This window comes from Aspergillus tubingensis (genome assembly GCF_013340325.1).
Source record: "Aspergillus tubingensis WU-2223L DNA, scaffold_4, whole genome shotgun sequence".
In the NCBI taxonomy this organism is placed as follows: domain Eukaryota; kingdom Fungi; phylum Ascomycota; class Eurotiomycetes; order Eurotiales; family Aspergillaceae; genus Aspergillus; species Aspergillus tubingensis.
In genome coordinates this window covers 210,577-230,004 of record NW_023336278.1, presented here as the reverse complement: position 1 = coordinate 230,004, position 19,428 = coordinate 210,577, and the positions used below count along the sequence as shown (strand labels likewise).

General features: G+C 50.4%; 6 protein-coding genes across 6 annotated transcripts; 3 read left to right on the top strand and 3 right to left on the bottom strand.

Moving 5' to 3' along the window:
* Positions 1-225: 225 nt before the first annotated feature.
* On the bottom strand, positions 226-3,114 carry AtWU_02621 (putative DNA mismatch repair protein (Mlh3); the record flags this gene model as incomplete). Its single annotated transcript, XM_035497734.1, has 2 exons — positions 226-2,819; positions 2,868-3,114. 2 exons carry the CDS (start codon positions 3,112-3,114, stop codon positions 226-228), a joined length of 2,841 nt encoding a protein of 946 aa, XP_035353627.1.
* Positions 3,115-4,659: 1,545 nt separating this feature from the next.
* Positions 4,660-6,042, top strand: AtWU_02620 (uncharacterized protein; the record flags this gene model as incomplete). Its single annotated transcript, XM_035497733.1, has 2 exons — positions 4,660-4,693; positions 4,757-6,042. The coding sequence occupies 2 exons, from the start codon at positions 4,660-4,662 to the stop codon at positions 6,040-6,042; spliced, it is 1,320 nt and encodes a 439-aa protein (XP_035353626.1).
* Positions 6,043-7,387: 1,345 nt separating this feature from the next.
* On the bottom strand, positions 7,388-8,953 carry AtWU_02619 (putative bZIP transcription factor (MetR); the record flags this gene model as incomplete). The annotated part of the gene is made up of 2 exons (XM_035497732.1): positions 7,388-8,010; positions 8,674-8,953. 2 exons carry the CDS (start codon positions 8,951-8,953, stop codon positions 7,388-7,390), a joined length of 903 nt encoding a protein of 300 aa, XP_035353625.1.
* Positions 8,954-10,513: 1,560 nt separating this feature from the next.
* Positions 10,514-11,962, top strand: AtWU_02618 (CENP-N/CHL4 family protein; the record flags this gene model as incomplete). Its single annotated transcript, XM_035497731.1, has 1 exon — positions 10,514-11,962. The coding sequence occupies one exon, from the start codon at positions 10,514-10,516 to the stop codon at positions 11,960-11,962; it is 1,449 nt and encodes a 482-aa protein (XP_035353624.1).
* A 640-nt stretch (positions 11,963-12,602) lies between these two features.
* Positions 12,603-13,998, bottom strand: AtWU_02617 (RING finger protein; the record flags this gene model as incomplete). The annotated part of the gene is made up of 6 exons (XM_035497730.1): positions 12,603-12,700; positions 12,781-12,902; positions 12,955-13,193; positions 13,250-13,311; positions 13,411-13,577; positions 13,631-13,998. The coding sequence occupies 6 exons, from the start codon at positions 13,996-13,998 to the stop codon at positions 12,603-12,605; spliced, it is 1,056 nt and encodes a 351-aa protein (XP_035353623.1).
* A 477-nt stretch (positions 13,999-14,475) lies between these two features.
* Positions 14,476-15,709, top strand: AtWU_02616 (trafficking protein particle complex subunit 13; the record flags this gene model as incomplete). Its single annotated transcript, XM_035497729.1, has 5 exons — positions 14,476-14,542; positions 14,597-14,603; positions 14,654-14,777; positions 14,833-15,351; positions 15,416-15,709. 5 exons carry the CDS (start codon positions 14,476-14,478, stop codon positions 15,707-15,709), a joined length of 1,011 nt encoding a protein of 336 aa, XP_035353622.1.
* Positions 15,710-19,428: the final 3,719 nt, after the last annotated feature.

Genomic DNA, 19,428 nt, shown 5'->3' with positions numbered 1-19,428 from the left:
TGGGATGGATATTTGGAAGGATACTTAGGATAGGATCTACCTGTGTACTATTTGTATATACCATTCTGCAACATACTAGTCTATTGACTAATCGATCTATATCATGATCTGATCATTTACTTCCTACATAGTAGACTGAGATTTGTAGTGTAAGTTCCACAATTGAGTTGTAGTAATAATAGTATAGTAATAGTAGTAGTGGAGAGGTGAACCTAACTACACTAACTAACCAAGTTCCCCATCCCGCCATTTCCTAAACATACCAACAAACCCAGGACCATCATATTCATTATCCTCCGGAGTCTGATCGGATGATACTGCAGCAGGCCCCATTTCCAAAATAGGTATCATCGAGGGCCGACCATGCGCGCACTGGAAAGGGAAAACGCAAGATGCGAGTCGCCTAACCAAACTCTGGCATTCATCCTTGTCCAGAACGTCATTAAACATGATTGCTGTGCGGCAGGCGCGAGAGTTCAGCAGGTCGATGATCCCACGAGGACAGCCGTCGAGTCGGTCTACCCAGCTGCTGCTGGTGGTTTGAGCCATATCTGGACGAGAATGGCCGAAGCGGGGCACATGGTGAGGCTGTCGACTTCGTCCGTTTTCTTCTTCGCGTCTCCAGATCTCGCCCCGGATGAGGTCGGTGACTAGGTCGGGTTCGGTACGGCAGCGCTCGGCGATGAGGGTTGGGAGGGTGTGTACGAAAATGAAGACGTTCTTGTCTTTGGGTCCTTGTTCCACGGTGTAAGTTACTCCCCAAGAGTGGAAGAAGTCCTTGTATCGTTTAAACAAGGATGCTTCGGTGGTTGGTATTTCAAAAATAATTGGTTCCAACGTGATGGTTTGAATGGAGCCTGGGCTATCTGCTCCAGATGTGAACAGCTCTGCCATGAGTGCCTCGACCCGGCATCGCTCATCCGCAGCGTGCTGATCGATCAAGATCAGGTTCGATGCAGGGTCCCCAGGGCTATTAGTGGGCGTTTGCATCTTTATCAGGATGAATTTCTGATCCACTTGAGCGATGACTTCTCCAGCTCTTAGATCCTGTTTATGCAGTTTGCCGCGAAACTTCGACACTCCCATGCTTTCTAACCCGCATAGCTCACCATGATTGTCCCGCGAACTAGACCCGGGGCGAGCTGTCTCGTGGCCAGCACTGACATCCATCGCACTGATAGGCCTCTCTGGGCGGCCAAAAACAGGATTAATCCAATTGTCCAAAAGCTTTTCAACCCACTTGCTTTCAGTCCTTTGCAGTGCGACCGATCTTGGTCGCTGCACTTCGTCTGGAGTACGATGTGGTTCTTGTATACAGCCAGTGGACCGGGGCCGCAGCACCATACCCGATGCTCCTGATGACTCAGGGAGCATGGACTGACCAGTCCGCGAGTTGATCAAATGGCGTCTACCCGTGTAAGGATCGACCCATGGCATCATCGTGTCGGTATCTGTCTCTTCGTGGACTTGATTCAGTTGTCCTTCGTGCACCTCTGACACATCTGGTATAGGAGATTGGGGCTCGGTGGCCGTGCCTTCCTCGCCAGCAGAAAGAAGCGCTGATTGCTGGTTCAACTGATCTTGGGCTTGATGTGCTGAGTTTTTCTCTGAGCGAGCTGACCCGAATTCGCGACCGCGTAAAGGCAACCTCTTGCTGAACGTTTCCGGCTTTGCACTTTTGATTCTGGTCCAATCGCCGAAATGATGGCTGACATTGGGTGGTCTTCGTAAAGAGGGGAGCTTGAGTTGACCACTCAGGGTTTCTTCGGTGACAGAGCCGACGCCTTCTGAAGCTAGAGACCTTCCGGCCTTTACGCTGCTAGGGCGCGTAGTAGCTGGCGGTACATTGGGCGCATCTCTTTTCCTTTTCCCAGTACGTGGACGTAAGCTGCTCTGCCTGAGGAATTCGTTGATCATTGTCGACAGCACATCTAGTATACGCTGGAGAGATTTGTCTGATTCTGGAAGTTCTTGCGTATCATCGTCGATATTCCACTCATTGCAGCTGTCTATACGTATATAGAACATTGGCCATTTATTGACTGCTTTAGACGCGGGTTTGCTATGCATGAGTTGGCCATCAGCAGCCCGGACAGATGCTTCAACTGCAGAGGAACGGCTTTTTGTAGACCCAAAGTCCGACAAGGCAAATGAGCGATTGACTTCCGCAAATATCAGATTTGCGTTGTTTCTCGCGAACACCGGGTTCGAGCCTAAAGAGACAAACTGGACCTTCTTCGTAGGGCTAGGCGTCAAGGAGACTGCCGCATGTATTGTGAAGTCAGAAACGCTGGCCGATACGGTATCCCAGATGCCCGTATTCTGAGCCTCAACCAGCCCCGACTGTGCCAGGATAGAACGAAGCCGTTGTAGATCGGGTTCCCCGCCATATTGTCTGGCAAGTCTCTGTGGATGTACCGTGATCTTCTTATCCCTATGAGCGTCGAGGACCACTAGCTTAGTCATCCTGTCATTTGCGACCATGTATGACACCAGAAAGTGCCTTAGTTCCTCCCACTGTCGTTCCAGTTCATCTGGTCTTTGAAGAGCCAATGCTCGACTCTTTACGCGCACGGGCATATTGCCGAACAGATCGTTTACTGTGACGGACGTGCCATGGGCACTGAACCTTAGCTCTTGATATGCTGGAGCTGGCATCAATCGAGCAACCGGTGTCGAGTGATGGAAGGTTACGGTATTAGTACTCGAATGGCGCACATGGTGTGATGTGATAGTCAGCAGAGAAAGGGCAGCAAGTGAGGCGAGAAACAGCCCTTTACGTCCTTCTATAGCACGACTCGAATGGTATTTTGAAGTATCTGCATCTCTATGAGTAAAGGACATTGATATGTGACGATTAAACTTACGGTGGGCTTTCCCCAATCCTCCGTCTGGTTCAAACTCCGCTGGAGGAATCCCATCTCCGTCATCTTCAACTATACAGCCTCCACGAACGAAGTCGACGGTCACATAGACTGTACGAGCATTTGCATCCAATGCATTCTTGACTAGCTCTACAATAACCCCGTTCAAGTGTGTAATAGCAGTTGAGGACTTGAGCTTCGCCACTACATCAGGCGGTAGAGGTCGAATTTTGGGGTCCCATGACGACATTGCCAGGGGGTTGGTAGATCAGTTTATAGCCTTGTAGAGATTCTCTCATGTTGCCATAATATGGTGGCGCTCCGAGTTAGTTGATAGCGCTTGATATCTGACCTGTAGCTTTACTAGAAAGCACAAACCGGTCATCGAAAGTCAAAAGCGCAAATAAACTATCCAGAAAAGCAGTCATTAACTCAAACTGGGGAGATAAATGCATAGATTCCTGCCATGTTGGCAGTTGACGAGGAGAGCCAGTTGAGAAGAAGCCCAGCAGGGGAAACCGCGGCCGATGATGTCTCATATCACGTGATGATAAGACATCTGGCGATAAGCAATCATGGAATCGCAGTATTGATGGCCTACTCCCTACTCTCCCTACGAGAAAGTCGTAAACTTCGACAGAATACTGTCACAACAGTCATACTTGTGGCAGATTGAGAGATCTCCAAAGAGGCGGGCAGGATGTACGCACCAGCTTAGCCTCCCAGAAGAAGCTACGTTGGCCTGTGTAGGGTCTAGCATCCCCAACTGCGGGTGCTTGAGCTTATCGTGGCTGGATCCTCCTGTATACAATCTCCGGTTCAGAGGTGGAAACAAACAACGAACCAGTTGTGCAGCTTGTGCTTCACCCCCTCAGCCTTTATTGTTCAGAGGGAAGCAGATAGAAGCAGATCGAGATCGCAGCATGCTGACATATGGGATATGGTTCACGAGGGAAAAGCACTGGACATGAGCGCATAGTGTGGGATGGCATGCACCAGACTAAAAAGTAAAGCGTGCGGCAGCGAGTCATGAACTGGCACGGATAGACTAACATAATTCGCCGGGAACATCCATGTCAAAGGACCGAATAAGCGGGCTAGCGAGATACGCGCTATCGCATCACTGCAGTAGTTCCAGCCTCGGAAGCTTGAAAGACGGAGTGCTGGAGGCGGGATTCGTAACAGATCGACACAGATTCGTCAGGCTGAACCACTGACAAACAAACATTATTCAGAGGGCAGACATAATGACACGTCAAGAGCGAGAAGTGTGAGGCAGGAACCTCATTCACTCAGTCAATAAAATGAATTGGTTGGGGAGTGAAACGCAGAGGAGAGAAAGGCGACATCCAGGCGCCGATCGTTTATTTGGGCCGATGGGCATCACGTGCAGCTCCTGAGGAACTCCTGACTTGGAAATGAAAGGGTGGATGGCCGGCCATCTTCCTCCATCGCCATTTTCCCAATTTCTCGCTCTTCTTTTTCTTCCTTCCGGACTCTTTTGTTTCTTCCTACGATTTTTTTTTGTCGTTTTCTCGTGGATTGAAGTCATCTGCTTTCGCCCCCCGTCACCCTTCCATCTCTGTCTCTCCCTCCGCTACCCCTCCGACCCTTTAGATCCGTTTCTTTGGTTCACGCATCTTCCCCTGCGGCTGTTATCTGATCTGCCAACCGTCTATCGCTCTATCCCTGTGGACTTGCATCACTCGTTACGGGGAACGTGTCGTGAGTGTGGCGATCGCATAATCACTCACTTTCACTGGCTATCTCACCGGTGGATTGTTGGAAGGCCAGAATGGCCACGGCTGAAGGGCCCGCCAGGGCGCATGGTGAGTGAATTCGACTCATCTCAGAAGTTCTTGTCTGGGTTGTTGCTCATGTACAAGGCATAGATCGCAATGGACGTCGCCACCCCTTTTCTAGCTGGATGAAGCGACTCGCCAGTCTCAAGCATTCTACCGATTCAAGTGCCAACCGCTGGTCCAACAAGCGTCATGCGATGCCCAAATACAAAAGCCGGAGTTCGAAGAACAACCCCTACCCGCTGTCGGGCACCGCCCACATGGTTCCCGACTATAATAGCGACTTCAACACTTCCGAGGCGAGCGCAGATTCCGATCGGAGGTCTTGTTCGCAGAGCGAACCCTCTCTCGCATACTCCGGGTACGAGCAGCAGGTCCCAGCCACCAGTGCGAAGTCCACCGCGCCAACCATCTCAACCAACGGCGACACGGCCATCTCCGATGCAGCATATTCCAAGGCAGGGACGATGGCTACAGCGGGTGGTGGCATCAGTTCGCAGGGGGGAGGCGAGGGGAGCACCTTCTCATCGCCCGCGCCATCGGTGCGATCTCTGACCACGACCTTGACCACTGTGCAATCGGCAGCACCTTCCGGGCAGCTCTACAATACGCAAAACCAGCACCATGGTCTGACCCATACCGGTTCTCTACACAGTTCAGCGACGCAACAAGTGCAATTTTCTCATCAGTTTCCCCCGTCGCCAGCCACGGCCGTGCCGCCCCACCTTGCCCCTCATGGTCACTCGGTCACCTATAGTACTGCGACAGCCAACAATATCTTGACCGACAACGCCTCCATTCTGACTCTCGCATCGTCATCAAAAAGGCGCCGCAGAAACTCTTTGGACACAAATGCCTCTGTTCGCGCCCTGGCGCCGTCCTCCGTGTTCGGTGGCAGCCGAGAGAGTTTACCGTTGAGTGTGCTGAGTGGAAATGTCGGAGAGTCAGCGACCTCCTCTTCATTCAATCCGCCGGGTGTCCTCAACAGACCTAGCTTGGTGGGTCTTGCTAGTGTTGAGCGTGCCAGCGTCTACTCGGCCTCCGGGGCCACGCCTCTCGCAGGGAGCGGTGAGCGCGGCAGCTTTCACAAGAACGCCACTGCAGGAGACGGTGCGAGCGTCATCAGCGCGGCCCAGTCGCACAGTCGCCACGACAGCAATGCAGCCAGCATCACTGGGACCGGTATGAGCAGTCCATGGTCCGGGCCGTCAAGCAACCAACCATTGACGGGGCGAATCAGCCGTCGCAGTTCAGGATGGGGAGAGATTAACGGTGAAGAGAGCGATGAAGAGAAGCTCGCCGAAGGGAGAGAGGAGGAGCCCGAAATCAAAGTTGAGGGTGTGACAGACATGAAGAGAGAGTTTTCTGGTGAGTAGGGTGGTTGATTTGATCGGGTATCGAATCAACTCTCCCACCCAGATCATCTTTCCAAGAAGAAAAGAAAATTTTTCCATTCTCTTTCCTTCTTTACAACTGCAACGAAGTTACGCAAGATGAGATATTCCATGACAGATTGAGTGAACCCTGTTCTGCTTTCTTGCTCTTTTTGCTTCTGCGTTCTTTCTTTCCAAGTAATGACTAATGCAACCACATACACGGAGGGTTTCGTTTTTATAACTAACTCACCCAGAGACTGAATGAGTCCCTCCCTCCACATACCCCCACAACCTATCTATTATCTTGCTATGAGGCGTTAAAACGGCGTTTGATATTCATTCCACATATTTCCTTTCCTGATTTCACTCCTTTTGCACATCTGTACATCCCCCTCCTTACCAAGAACCAAGATCGGTAGGATGAATAAACGCGGGACTGGGCACGGTGCACACGGGACTGGACTTATCTATCTGGGCGGGCGGACGGACGGACGGACGGCACGGCACGGTACGGTACGGTTTCTATTTGATATCCCCAAGGGCTTGCAAGCATGTATGGCACATTGATCAATGTTATCTTTATCTCTGTTTTTTATCTTGTCTTTTTCTTCATCTTCTCTTGATGTCAAATTACCTTTGTCCCGCTTTCTGTTTCTTCCATATTTACTTTACATGAACGTATTTGCTATGCTACCATTACCCTCTTGTGTTCCGAGGCACACGCTGCTAGCTTTGCATAGCTGAAGTATACAGTACCAGCTTGGGCCGAGAACTTTTCGTCCGGGCTGTCAATCAGCTTTACGAATAGACGAAGAAGACAGTGTGCTAACTTTGTTGTGACTACTTATCGTTAGTTAGTAGCAAATGGCTTCCCCATCTAAAAAGTATCGGCCGTTGTGGTAATGGTGCGGGATAACGCCAGACAAGCAAGTTAGTAGATATAATTATGGCGATGATTATCTACTATAATAAGCAGAGTATAGATGGAAAAGATATTATTTTATAACTTGATTGTCAATGTTTCATTTTCATTGTCATATGCTTTTTTAAGAAAACAGGGACTGACTGCGTGATATGCGCAACAGCTTCTCCTGGTCTGATCTGTTTCGATCGAAGAATTTTTGTACTTCATAAACATCACTCATGCCACCGACGAGCCTAGGTATTTCCGAGCACCGCGACGCCATCCCCTCATGTACACCATTAGATATAAGAGAGAAAAAAAAGGTAAAAGAATAAGAAGAGATAAAAAAAATGATGGGAGAATCAGCGACTCTGCATAAACATCATCTACAAAGCTCAAATGAACAAGCAAGAAAAGAAGACAACACGAGAATTGTCGGGTTTAGGCAGTGCCCACGCCGATCTTGGACTCAGAACTACTCCGTTCGGTCTCCTTCTGCTGTTGAGAAGCCAGGAACTTCTTGAACATGGCGGCGATGTCGCTCTCCGACTTCTTGGCCTCTTCCGATGTTTGTCCGTTCTTCTCGGTGATCAGGTTCTTGAGCCACTGGTTTTCCAGCTCCAGGGCCGTGACGCGAGCCTCCAGCGCAGTGTTCTTCTCGGTGGTCTCCTTGACGGTCTTCTCGAGAGCTTGCTCACGCATCTTCTTCTTCACACGGAAGCGGGCGCTCGCGGCGGTGTTCCGGCGACGCTTGTCTTCTTCGGCGGCAACGCGCGCGGCCTCCTCTACGCTCATGGCCGGGGTCTTTTGTGTGTTCTTGCGCTTAGGTCCTGCTGCCGGGGAGGTGGTAGCCGGGGCCGGGGCGGGGATGGCAGCCGCAGACGGCGGGGATGTGATCGAGGACTGCGGGGAGGGCTGAGAAGCCGCTTGGCTAGGAGCAGGGTTGATGTTGAGAGGACCGTTGGGCAGGGACGGAACTGCAGAGTACTGTGTGTTCTGGACCGGCAAAGGTTGGGTGTTGATGGAGTTCATAGTAGAGGAGATGTCGTTGACGTTGCCGAAGCCTTCTAGAGAACGTTAGTCATGACTTTCATGATTGGATGAAAGCCCCTGATGAGGCAAGCAAGTCGACCAAGGGAAAAGGGTCCAAAGCTGGGCGGAAGGGGTATAAAGCACAGCATCACTGGGATCAACACGAGCCCAGATCATCTTGAATGTGCCACAAAGGGTGCCTCTATGCAACCTCCCACGCTGTACGGGTCACGTGGTATGGCGCCATCACGAGAGCGATTGGCGTTATCCCAGGCCAAGGCAAGGCTGCTGCACGTTTTGCGATCGCGCACAGACAAAGAGGACCCCGTGCAGCATACGAGCCAATGGGAGAGCCTGCAGATGAGGTGCGCGGCGGAAGGAACAGCTCGTGTCTCAGGGATATAGTAAAGCTTCTCCCACTAGTACTAGTCCCTGAGAGGGTACGAGATTCGCACAATCAAATCAAATTGGACAAAAGAAAAAATGAAAGAAAAATGGAAGAGGTGGTTGGCGGGCTGAAGGTATGGAAAAAGCACATTGATGAGGGCTGATGGTTGAAGCAACTGGCGAAGCGGTGCACATGCAGGAAGTATGCAACTGCTTCAACAATACACCAACAGTTGCCCGTAACCACCCAGCTTGGACCCAAGGATTGTATATCGTGGTGTTTTCAAAGAAACTCTGCAGCAACTCACCTCCCAAAAGATTCAAAAAGTCCATGTCAGAGCTGGTGTCTTGCGCGGTTTCCTTCTTGACTGTGTTGTCCTCCAGCTGGTCAAAGTTGGGCAGATTCAGATCGGCAAACTTGTCGAAATCAAAGAATTCGGCATTGGTAAAAAGCGATAGTTCATTTTCGAGGTTGTATGAATCCTGATGTTGCTGCTGAAGGGCCTGATCGTACGGCGAAGGAATGGCATTCAGGTCATCAAGATATTGAGAGAAGTTGGGGGCCCGACGGCCGTTGAATTCGGACATGATGTGTTTTTGAGGCTTTACGGGCCTCTTTCCCTGAAATCCGGCGACGCGAGTATTGAGGATTGTAGTCAGGTTTCGTAGTTTCTATATCGAAGTCCCTCTCCACAGGGACACTTGGTCGTACGATCACCACCAAGTATTCAAAACCGTTCACGGTAACCCGCACAGTGTATTCGTCGTGGGCGGACCAATCGATGGGGTCGCAATGCAAGCGATATGGGGTGTCAGCGGGATTCGAAGACGAGACAGGAGAAGATAAAAGGCGTGGGAAGAGTCGAAGAGAGAAAGAGGGTCAAGTCGAGTTTGGAGTGTGGGACAGCCGGAGACGAAAAAGAGTGGGAATTTGCGGCGGGGCGGGGGAATTGGAGGGAAGCCGCTGATTATTAAGTTATCGGGGGGAAAATGCGGCACAATGGCCCCGTTGAATAATCCCGGTGACTAACCGTCCCTCTCTTTCACTTACGCTTTTGTCTCGCTCCGATCGCTACTTGCATCATCTTGCAATCATTCACTCCATCAAGTATTCTTTTCCAAATTATTTCTAGATCTAATCTCCCCATCCGCTGGGCCCCGGAATCTAGATACTTTTCCTTCCCTCCCTTTAGCGACACAGTACCTGCGTTGGGTTACCCGGGAGCCGCGTGTTGCCACCGCACAATCACTACTAACCACTACAGTAAATGCTTTTCCGCTGATGACATCGAACCCGAGTCATCCTCTTTCCGGTGGCCGAAGTCGGGCTTGCGGAACCAAAGAATCGCACTGCCGCCGTCCTTCGCCGGCCTGGTTTTAGGGTCCAAACCGGTTGAACTTTAGGGATGACTCTGGCCACTCTCGTGTGAAGTCAGATTGAACAAATTCCTCGCACTGGCTTATGGTCTACCAGACTTGCTTGACCGGGTGTCCGCTATGGATGCCCTGGTTGGCTCAAGGCTGATGGCTTGGCGACCTTAGTATCGTTTAGTATTATTGTTCAACTTCGGATTTTGCGCGGTTCGCGAGGAGTTAATCTCCCTGCTTATAAACCACATCTCGTGTACCTGCTGAATCCAGTTAGCCAAGTGCCGACTGCAAAAAAGGGTAAAATTATCCGCGAGCACAACCTCAAAACCTCCTCATTAATAATCGGGATCTGCATACTTATCGTATGAGGTTATCCACAACCTCCCCTCTCTCCATCCTTGCAGATATGGTATGTTCATGTATCACACGATAGTCGACGTGTAGACAACATACCCTGTAATCACGCTATTTCCGGCATCTATAGCGCTATTCAGACATCAAATCAATGAAAAGAGGAGTAGTGAATGACTGGAGACGATCGACTTAGAATGCGGGAGCCCCTGCGCTGCCAACCGCACTAAGATAAGACCCGGTGATTCTATCTCCACGTGACGCTGTTTGTTGATGCCCCAGGAACCACCCGCAATCCCGTTAGCTTCGCGCCGCATCCAATGTATCCAAACCCAAACTCAGCAAAGTGACCACTCAGCCCTACCAATCTGCCGAGTTGTTGCTACACGGACCTACCTAGTAGGTCTTCGTCAACTCCCACACGCAATGGCCCGCCTAAAGTCCGTCCGCGCGCCTACAACCGCCAGTCTACCCAGCAACCTCCGCATCCCCTCCTCCACGCCGTCCCTAGTCAAAGCCTTTGGCAAGCTCACCCGACAAGCACTGCTGGATCTTGCATTCCAATGGCTCGAAGATCGCAACCTCCAGGCATTCCCACCATATCTCCAAGAAGATGAAGACGAGAAAGAGGAGGAGGACGAGGGACTGAGTCCCTATCCTGCGGAGCGCACCGTCAACGATGTCCGAAACGCATACCAGGAGTTGCAGCTGCGAAAAGGCGGCAAACGCGAAGTAATTGATCGCATCCTCGAAGGCGACTGGAGACATGGGATTACCCTGCGACAACTAGCCATGGTCGACCTTCGCTACATCGATGACCACTCCTCCAGCCTCCGATGGACCGCACTGGAGCTCTCCCGCATCGAAAGCCAACAACAGCAACAATCAGACCCCTCCGACCTCTCCGCAAGTCTCCCGCGTGTCCACGCCTCAACCTTCCTCAGCAAGCTTCAGCAACAGATTTCCCCGCTAGTAAAAGCGCACTACTACCTCTCCCGCTCGACCTCACTCCCTCTCACCTTCCTCCGCATCTTCGTCACCAACTCCCCCTACCAACATCCGCGCCAGGCCGCCGAACTCCTCACCGACGCCTCGCGCGTCATCTACATCGCTTTTCCAGATAGCTGTCCCTACCTATACACCTCCATAGCCTCCACCCCGGGCTCCTCCAAATCCAGCAGCGCATCCGCAACCCCCACCGCCATCGCAACCGACCCCCGCAGCCTGCAACGTCTCGTCCGCGACGCCCTCCCCAAGGCCCTCTCTCTCCCCCACCAGCGCTACACTCTCAAATCCACATCCCTAACAGCAAAGAGTCTCCAAGCGCTCCTCTCTCTCCGCGGCCCCGGCCGTGCCAACCAATCCACCGGCGCATTCAGCATCTTCGCCGACGCCGCCCTCGAAGGAAGTCCCCTGGACCCTCGACCATCCAACACCGTCACCCCAGAAGAGCACATGAACCATCCATCGCACCACAAGGAGAACCAACACCCCGATGACGCAGACACATCCACTTCTAAACCACCCAAACGAACCAACACCGACCACGAAGACCCACACGTCTCCAAAAAACGCACCTTAACCGTACAATCACGCTTCGGTACCTCCGCATCTCTATCCTCTGCTCCGCTCGACCGTCTCGATATCCGTCTCCTCGATCCCCCAAATCCCAAATCAAAATCCACAGCATCAACATCATCAGCACCAACCCTCTCCCTCACCTTCACCGGCGCAGACGTAATCAGCGGATTCCGCAAACTAGCCGAGAACGGCATTATCAATGCAGAAAAAATGCCTTCGTGGATGACGGGCGAAGAAGCAGTCAGTGTAGCTGTTGTTCGTCGGGGTCGGCGGGTCGTGAAGGACAGTGGATGAAGAATCTCCTTGGGAAACCAAATTCTTGTCATAGCTATATAATGCTTGTATACATGAATTTGGATACCATTCATTTCGTGGTAGAGAGCTCTCTGAGGTGTGCCTTCTACGGGGTAATACTGTACTTGTCCCGGTCTGGAGGGGTTGGATACCCCTTATTCCCATGCAGTGGGGGTGCGCGTCGGTTCGGATCATGGACACGGACTTTGTCCATGTGTCTGCATGGCCAACTGAGGTTGCATCTGAGCGATGAGGTTGGCTCGGGCGTGGTATATAGTATCGTTGATTTTGGATGCTCATCTGTTAAGATCGACTTATTGCTTACCGGCAACGGCTTGAATAGGGCTGAAGGTTTACCAGGATAAGAGCCGCTGTGATATTCAGCAAGACTACTACTTGGGGTCAGTAGGTAGGACCCCAGGCAGCAGGGAGGACTTTAAATCTATCCGCACAGACAGCGCAATTCATGTTCGGTGCAATTTCGCCCTATTGTTGGATGGAGCTAAATGTACTGCCCAATTGGAAGAATGATACCAATGTATTAATATAACTGAATAACATGCGCTGGGTATCAATCTCAGACTTGCGACGCTTATAACGATCCAAAAAACAATCCAGGCCAGACGGATAAGCTTCACTACTAATATCGGTTGGCGTAGTCCCACGCACCTCTACCACGTCGCGAACCATAACGAGACGATTGCCGGTGCACCCAGTAAGGATGATATGTTGAACAATCTATACCAGAGCTGTCAGTATCAGCCCTACGTGAAGGCAATAAACAAATAAACGTGAGAATCACAGATTCGGTCTCATACCGCGAATTCCAGACAGGCCGAGCTGATCGGCTACATTGACGTAGCCATCGGAATCTACATTGGCCCCTTTGACCAGTTCATCAAGCTTCATGTTACCAGTATCTGCTTGCCAAGGAGAACGGCTGCGCGGGGAGTCAGCGGTGCTCTTGCTCTTACGCTCGCAATGAAACATACCAATAAACGCATCTCACTCCTTGGGCTTGCTGGGTTGCGGCCCACTTCTGGAAACAAGTTTTGTGTATATTGTTTCCGCATGCTGCTCGGCACCATACTATCTCTTCTTTGTCGGGTTCGAACTCCATGAAGCAGATCGGGCAGTCGCCTTCAACGGGCTTCCTGTTCCCATCCTTGTTTTCTTCAACGTTGGCCTGCTCGCGGCTGATGGGAGAGCCGTTGTACATCTCTCGAAGTTCCTAAGGTATAGCCATGAGCACTGCAACTTCATGCGGCTACCATCAACCCAACTTACCGACGACAAGAATGCTAACTGATATTGAAGATGCTGGGGCGCTCTAAGGGCCTTGACTAGGACTTCACAAGCCAGAAGAATCAGCAACTCGGACATTGCAGAATTACCAAGCAGAGAGACGAGGGTGCGGGGTAACTGTCTACGCAAGGGGCTCAACGTACCATAGCAGATGTGTTTGCATTGATTCCCTTTTAGAGCATCTGGGCAGCTGCAAGATGGCACCTTCCCTATCGTGGTCTTATAGATGTTGCCAGTGGTACCGACAATGTCGAATGATATCTCGGGCGCATCATCGACTTCCGTGACAGTATGTCCGACAACGAACATGCTGTACGAAACGAGTTAGCTTGCTACAGGGTCCAAACAAGAAGTACGGCATACCGCTGGGATAGTGCACGCGCGGCTCTATCAAGATATGTGCTGGGAGGATGGGTGCGGAATCTTCTCGCGCGGCGCTCAGGAGTTGGCTCGTCATATGATGCTGGTGCTCGAGCTCTTCTTCTAGCAGGGCTAGGGGTGTCGCCAGTCAGATCGATCACCTCAACGGGATCTTGAGTAGGGCGACTTGGAGCAGATCGACGCGACTTCTTTGATGACGTACTTGGTGTGACACTATGTTCAGTCGTTTTTCGCTTCCTGGACGATGCGGGGGTGCTTGCCACAGCTCTTGAGCGTGTAGCTCGAGCGTCCGTAGGCGTGGAGGCGCTCGCATGCTGCTGGCGAGAAGGAGTTGTACGTGTCACTCCCATTCTGAACCCAGAAGCTATTCTAGGCCAGGAGCTTGACAAAGGGAGAAAGGAGGCGTAGCAAGACAAGAATAGTCGCAGTGGCGGCTTCCGTAGTATGGAGTAAACGACCCCTAATCGATAAGCAATCAGATCGGATCATGACATAATCAGGCTAATCCTCAAAAGAAAAGAAAAAAAAAATGACAGATCTGGGAGAAAGCGTAATCAATGACCTGCCTAGCATCAAGATCTACTGTAGATGTCACATTGACGATCTTAGGCTGGTTCGGATATCTCCATTTGTCTGATGAGAGTAAGAAATCGGAGCTATCAAGTCAAGTTTGAGCCAGGATGATCCAATAGTTCGCGTATCCCGGCCAATGCGGAGGTTTGCTCGGTTTGCCCCATTTGGCTTGTTTGCTTGAAGCTAGTGCGGCGCTGATAACGACGGAATGACGCCGCGTCCGTCTCTGGTTCAACTCACAATCACATCCCTCCATGGCACGCCCTCGCGCTCACTCGGGCGCTGATGCCCCCAAAGAGCCACATGCAGTCTCTCTCAAAGGTACGCTTTGCTGGGACACCCTTTTATTACGGCACCTTGGCTGATCTTGTCCAGTATTGCGGTAAGCACCGAACTTGACCCGACAGCTCCGCTTGTTCCTGACCGTGCAAGGCTATCGCGACCTTCCTTATCCTATCAGTACCCCCTCCCGGCAGCAGACACGAAGATCTCAAGCAAAGCATCACTCAGCTATCCCGCCGATAATGTCGACGATCAGTTCATCCTCACCCCCAATGTACGAAGACCGTCCAAGTTTAGTCATAACCTCACCTCACTGACTGTTCGACAAGTTAACCCTACCTCCGGCGTTTGGATCTGCGTATGTGGGTGAGACGTTTGCATGCACTCTCAGCGCCAATAATGAGTTGCCGGATGAGGAGACGTCGCGCGTCGTCACATCGGTTCGTATAGTGGCAGAGATGCAAACACCATCGCAGGTAGCGGCATTAGACCTAGAACCGGCCGAAGACACGGCTTCGAAGGACGGGGTGCAGAAGGGCCATTCACTACAAAAAATAGTACGGTTTGATCTCAAGGAGGAAGGGAATCACATCCTGGCGGTTAGCGTCAGCTACACGGAGACATTGATTGGGTCGGACGCGCAAGCAGCCAGCGGGCGTGTGAGAACCTTCCGCAAGCTTTATCAGTTCGTGGCACAGCCCTGTTTGAGTGTTCGAACCAAATCATCAGAGCTGGCGCCCCTGGAAGTCGAGAACAAGTCACTCGGGCCATATGGCAAGACCCGGTTGCTCCGGTTTGCTCTGGAAGCGCAACTAGAGAACGTAGGCGATGGTCCTGTGGTGGTCAAGGTTCGTCGAACACAAATCATAGCCAAAGTGAGACGTCTCCTGGGCGACATGCTAATTTTGACAGCAAACGAGGCTCAATCCGAAACCGCCATTCAAGGCTGTATCCCTCAATTGGGATCTACAAGGACCGGAACAAGCGGATCCGCGGCCACCGACTCTACATCCGCGGGATGTCTTGCAGGTTGCATTCCTCGTCGAGCAAGAAGAAGGCCAACAGGAAGGGTTGGAGACCCTGCAGAAGGACATGAAACGCGACGGACGCGCCGTGCTGGGCCAGCTGTCGATTGAGTGGAGAGGCGCGATGGGCGACAAAGGATTCCTAACGACGGGTAATTTGATGACGCGAAGACGGGCATGAGACAGACCAATCGGACGTAATATTTCCTGCTTACTGTCTCTCTGCTGTGTACCTGAACTGCAGCGGGCTTTTTCTTGGCCTTTGACCCCCTTGTGTAACAACAACAGACACACATTCCAGACACTGCAGCCAACGATGCCAGCGCAGATCCCGAAGAACCCTTCAGCTCCGTGTGTGGCAGTCTGAAGACTCACAAGCTCACCGGTGATTTTCCTCAACCAATCACCGACTCCACGGAGGCATGCATCAGCACACAAGATGAATGGATGAGACGGGAGCCAAGCGGATGTTGCACGGATGCGAACCTTCTCAGGGCAGCCAATCCCAATCCCCTAGCTTGCGACACTTTGCGTGGTGGTTACACACGTTTAACGGGGACAAAGAAAAACGACGAGACTAACATCATATGTTCGGGGGCTTATCTGGGAGTCTAGTACTAGTCTAGGGGTGTACAGAAGAAACAAAAAAAAAGGTACCTTCCAACGGCGCCCCCCGTTAACGCCGACGGAAGCTTGGCCGTATTCCATTCTATCTTTAGATAGATTTTTGTTCCCCATAAGGAAGGAGTCGTTGAATTACTATATTCCTTGATTAGTTATGAATGAGCCACCACAACTGACCAGCCATGTGCTATTTGTGCAACGCAGTCAGCACCGTAAGTAACAGTATCTACTAGGTAGTTGATCGTCAATCAGCCAACCATCCATCCAACTGACCAACCACCCTCCTGTACCTCAGCAAATAGTCAAAATCCACGCACTACCTAACTAACCCTGAAACCTAAAGATAACATGATAATTCTCCCCGGGAGCGGTCGAGACCATCCATCCAACCGTCCCCACGGACCACCGGTCGGGGGGGAAGGGTAAAGGGAAAGGGAAAGTCTAGTACTCAGGTCTAGATAGGCCTAGGTCAAACCTAAATTTACCTCAAACTCAGCAACGAAAAAAAAAAACCAAGTTGTTATGTGTCCACTCCTAAAGAATAAATAGAATACGTACGTACTCCATAGAATAAAATAGAACCAGGCTGTTTTACTACTGAGTGGCAGGTTCACGGATGGTTTGTTCTAGCCCCCGCAGACAGAAAAGAAACAAGACTAGACTACTAGGCTAGAATTGGATAGGGTTTTTTTTTTTTTACTTTGGGTTTTTTCTTGGCCTTGCATGGATGCCAAAGAAAGAGAAAGAGAATCCCTGACACAATGGCATTCAATTCTGGGGAGGATAAAATTAGTACTTAGTTAGTATGTCTTAACTTGACTCGCTGGCGTTCTTCTCCCTCTCTCCCTCCCGATAGTTAATATGGTATGTCTAGAAAAATCAAAGACATCATTTGCTATAAAAAGGGATAACACGGATATCTTATCCATACCCGTACACTGGATGATAGTCAGTCAGTCAGTGGGCTGATCAAGGTCCAGAACATGCAACTGCTCTGCCTTACAGGCTGGGCTGGGCTGGCTGGCTATACCTGCTGTATACTATCCGGTGTGTGTGTGTGGTGTGCTGCGGGCGCTGTTGTTCCGTCCCAGCCAACCTCTCATCACCGACCGACCGACCCCTTTCTTCAGCTTCCAAGTACTTATCTACTGACTAATAAATATCTATACTCTATCTACAAAACAGCTAGATAAAAAGTCTAAATTTGTTACTTTATCCTCTAATTTTACTACGTAGGAATTATTATGTAATTATGAATTCGAATTGGTTTAGTCACCGCCCCTCTCTCTCCGTCTTTCTCTCCGTCCCTGTCAGAGGTGTCAAATGTCCGTCCACTGCGGGACGATATTGGATAGTATAGTAATTGATAATGAATGAGTGGGGTTTAGTAGGTAAGTGGTATTTATGGAGATATCTATGCCCCGTAGAAGAGGGTAGAATAATCTAGGGAAACTGTTAAAATCAAATGGCGAAAAGAGAACCCTCAAGCCGTAATGAATACTCCGTAGCGTTAGTAGTCAGTGTAGATAACAGTAAGTAGATCGGTCGGAACATCACCGATTTTCCTTTCTTTTCTTTTCTTTCTCTTTTGAGTCCACAAGGCAGGCTGCGTAGGGCTAGAAAAATCAAGTGAAAATAGAGAATAATCTGAAGCAACCAACTAACTAACTGACTACTGTAAAATGCTTGGTTGGTTTGGGCTTGGCTTGGTTGGTCTACTGCATCAATCATGCGGGTAAGCAAGTCCGGGGAAGTAGGGCTATGCAAGGAACCATTATTGGAACTTTCTCTTTGGTTTCTTTTTCTTTTCTTTTCTTTTCTTTTCTTCATCTTTTCTTCCCGTCTTTCTTTCTTAAGAAGTAAAGATGGGCTGGGCTGGGAAGGCTGAAATTGCTGTTGTCCATTTGTGGTTTAGATTGTATGCATGTATGATGAAAACCTACACATTGATTGCTGCAGGGTTTGGTCTACCTACTGTACTAGCCACTGGATTTATGAATTTTCTTTTTGCCTTTGGTGGTGGTGGTGGTGATGGGTACATACCTTAGTGTTTGGTGGCGGCCTGAGGTGAGTGAGTGAGTGAGTGGTGGCTTGTTTTCCCTATATAGATAGTAGTATACGGGATTTGATTTGGTAATATGTATGAGGTTTTCTTCTTACGCTGAGCCCTATGAAGCCGGAGTTAAGGGGCACTGGTTGGATTAAGTTTAAAATGGTGAAACTGGTTCCTCAATCTATGCCGGTGTCTTATCTATTCTGTGACGGTGTGATGTTACCCCATTGGGTAAGGTGCGTGAGTTTGAGAACGAATCCATGTCTCGACAATATAAGGATAGTGTTCATCGTAATAATATTTGATTGAAATTCATCATTTATCTGCTCAAAATTAATATCTGGTCTCGTCTCGGGTGTCGACCGGCGAAATAGATTTTGGCACCGGATTATCGTCATTGCTTCGGCTCCACATCGATCATCAACGCAACCCCGGGCCATTTCGACTTGGAGTTCTCGGGTGGTCGGGTGCGAGAATCCAGAAGATCCACCTCCTTTCTTTTTGTCTGAGGTAAATATGAAAAATATGCACCCAGAATCGTGCTGAAATTTGTGTACCCACAAAATCAGTGAGTTATCTTGTTAAAAGAAATTGGTTTGGTATGCGCTTCGGTCCTTTGCAATTAATCCCACAATGCGGAAGTGAGAACCTCGGCTGTCTTGGTCCAGAGATAACCGCACCCTTTTCCCCCTTTCAGGAACCGCCCTCCAGTTTCAGCTCTAACAATTCTGGATCCATGGGATTCAAGGCTGCGTTGCTGGTCCTCCAATCATCGTTTGTCATGGCGATCTCCGAACTCTGGTTGGCACTTACCTACCTATTTAGGAACTCCGATGTTGCTACCTTTAGTCTCCGTACTTCCTTCGCCCCAGGCACAGCTTAGCAGGAGGCTGGCTGTGTGCGTGTGCGTATGGATTTAGCCTTCGATTCACTGCACGGTCGAGCCTGTCGGTCGGACACAAACAATGAGAGGAGCGATAACTGTGTGTCCAACGGATGTATAATAAGAATAACAATAATTACCATAGTGGCCTCGAAATCCCGCATTTTCTTCGAAGTGCTCCACATGGCCTCTTTCTCAGCCCCAAACTTCAACCCTCGGCGGCCGTAACGATAAGAGAAGACGTAATGGTCTGTGTTTTCCATGGTTATTCCGAACGGTAGTTCTCTTACAGCGATCCAACGAGGACCATTCAGGAGCAAAGAGATGCCGGTGAGCCAAG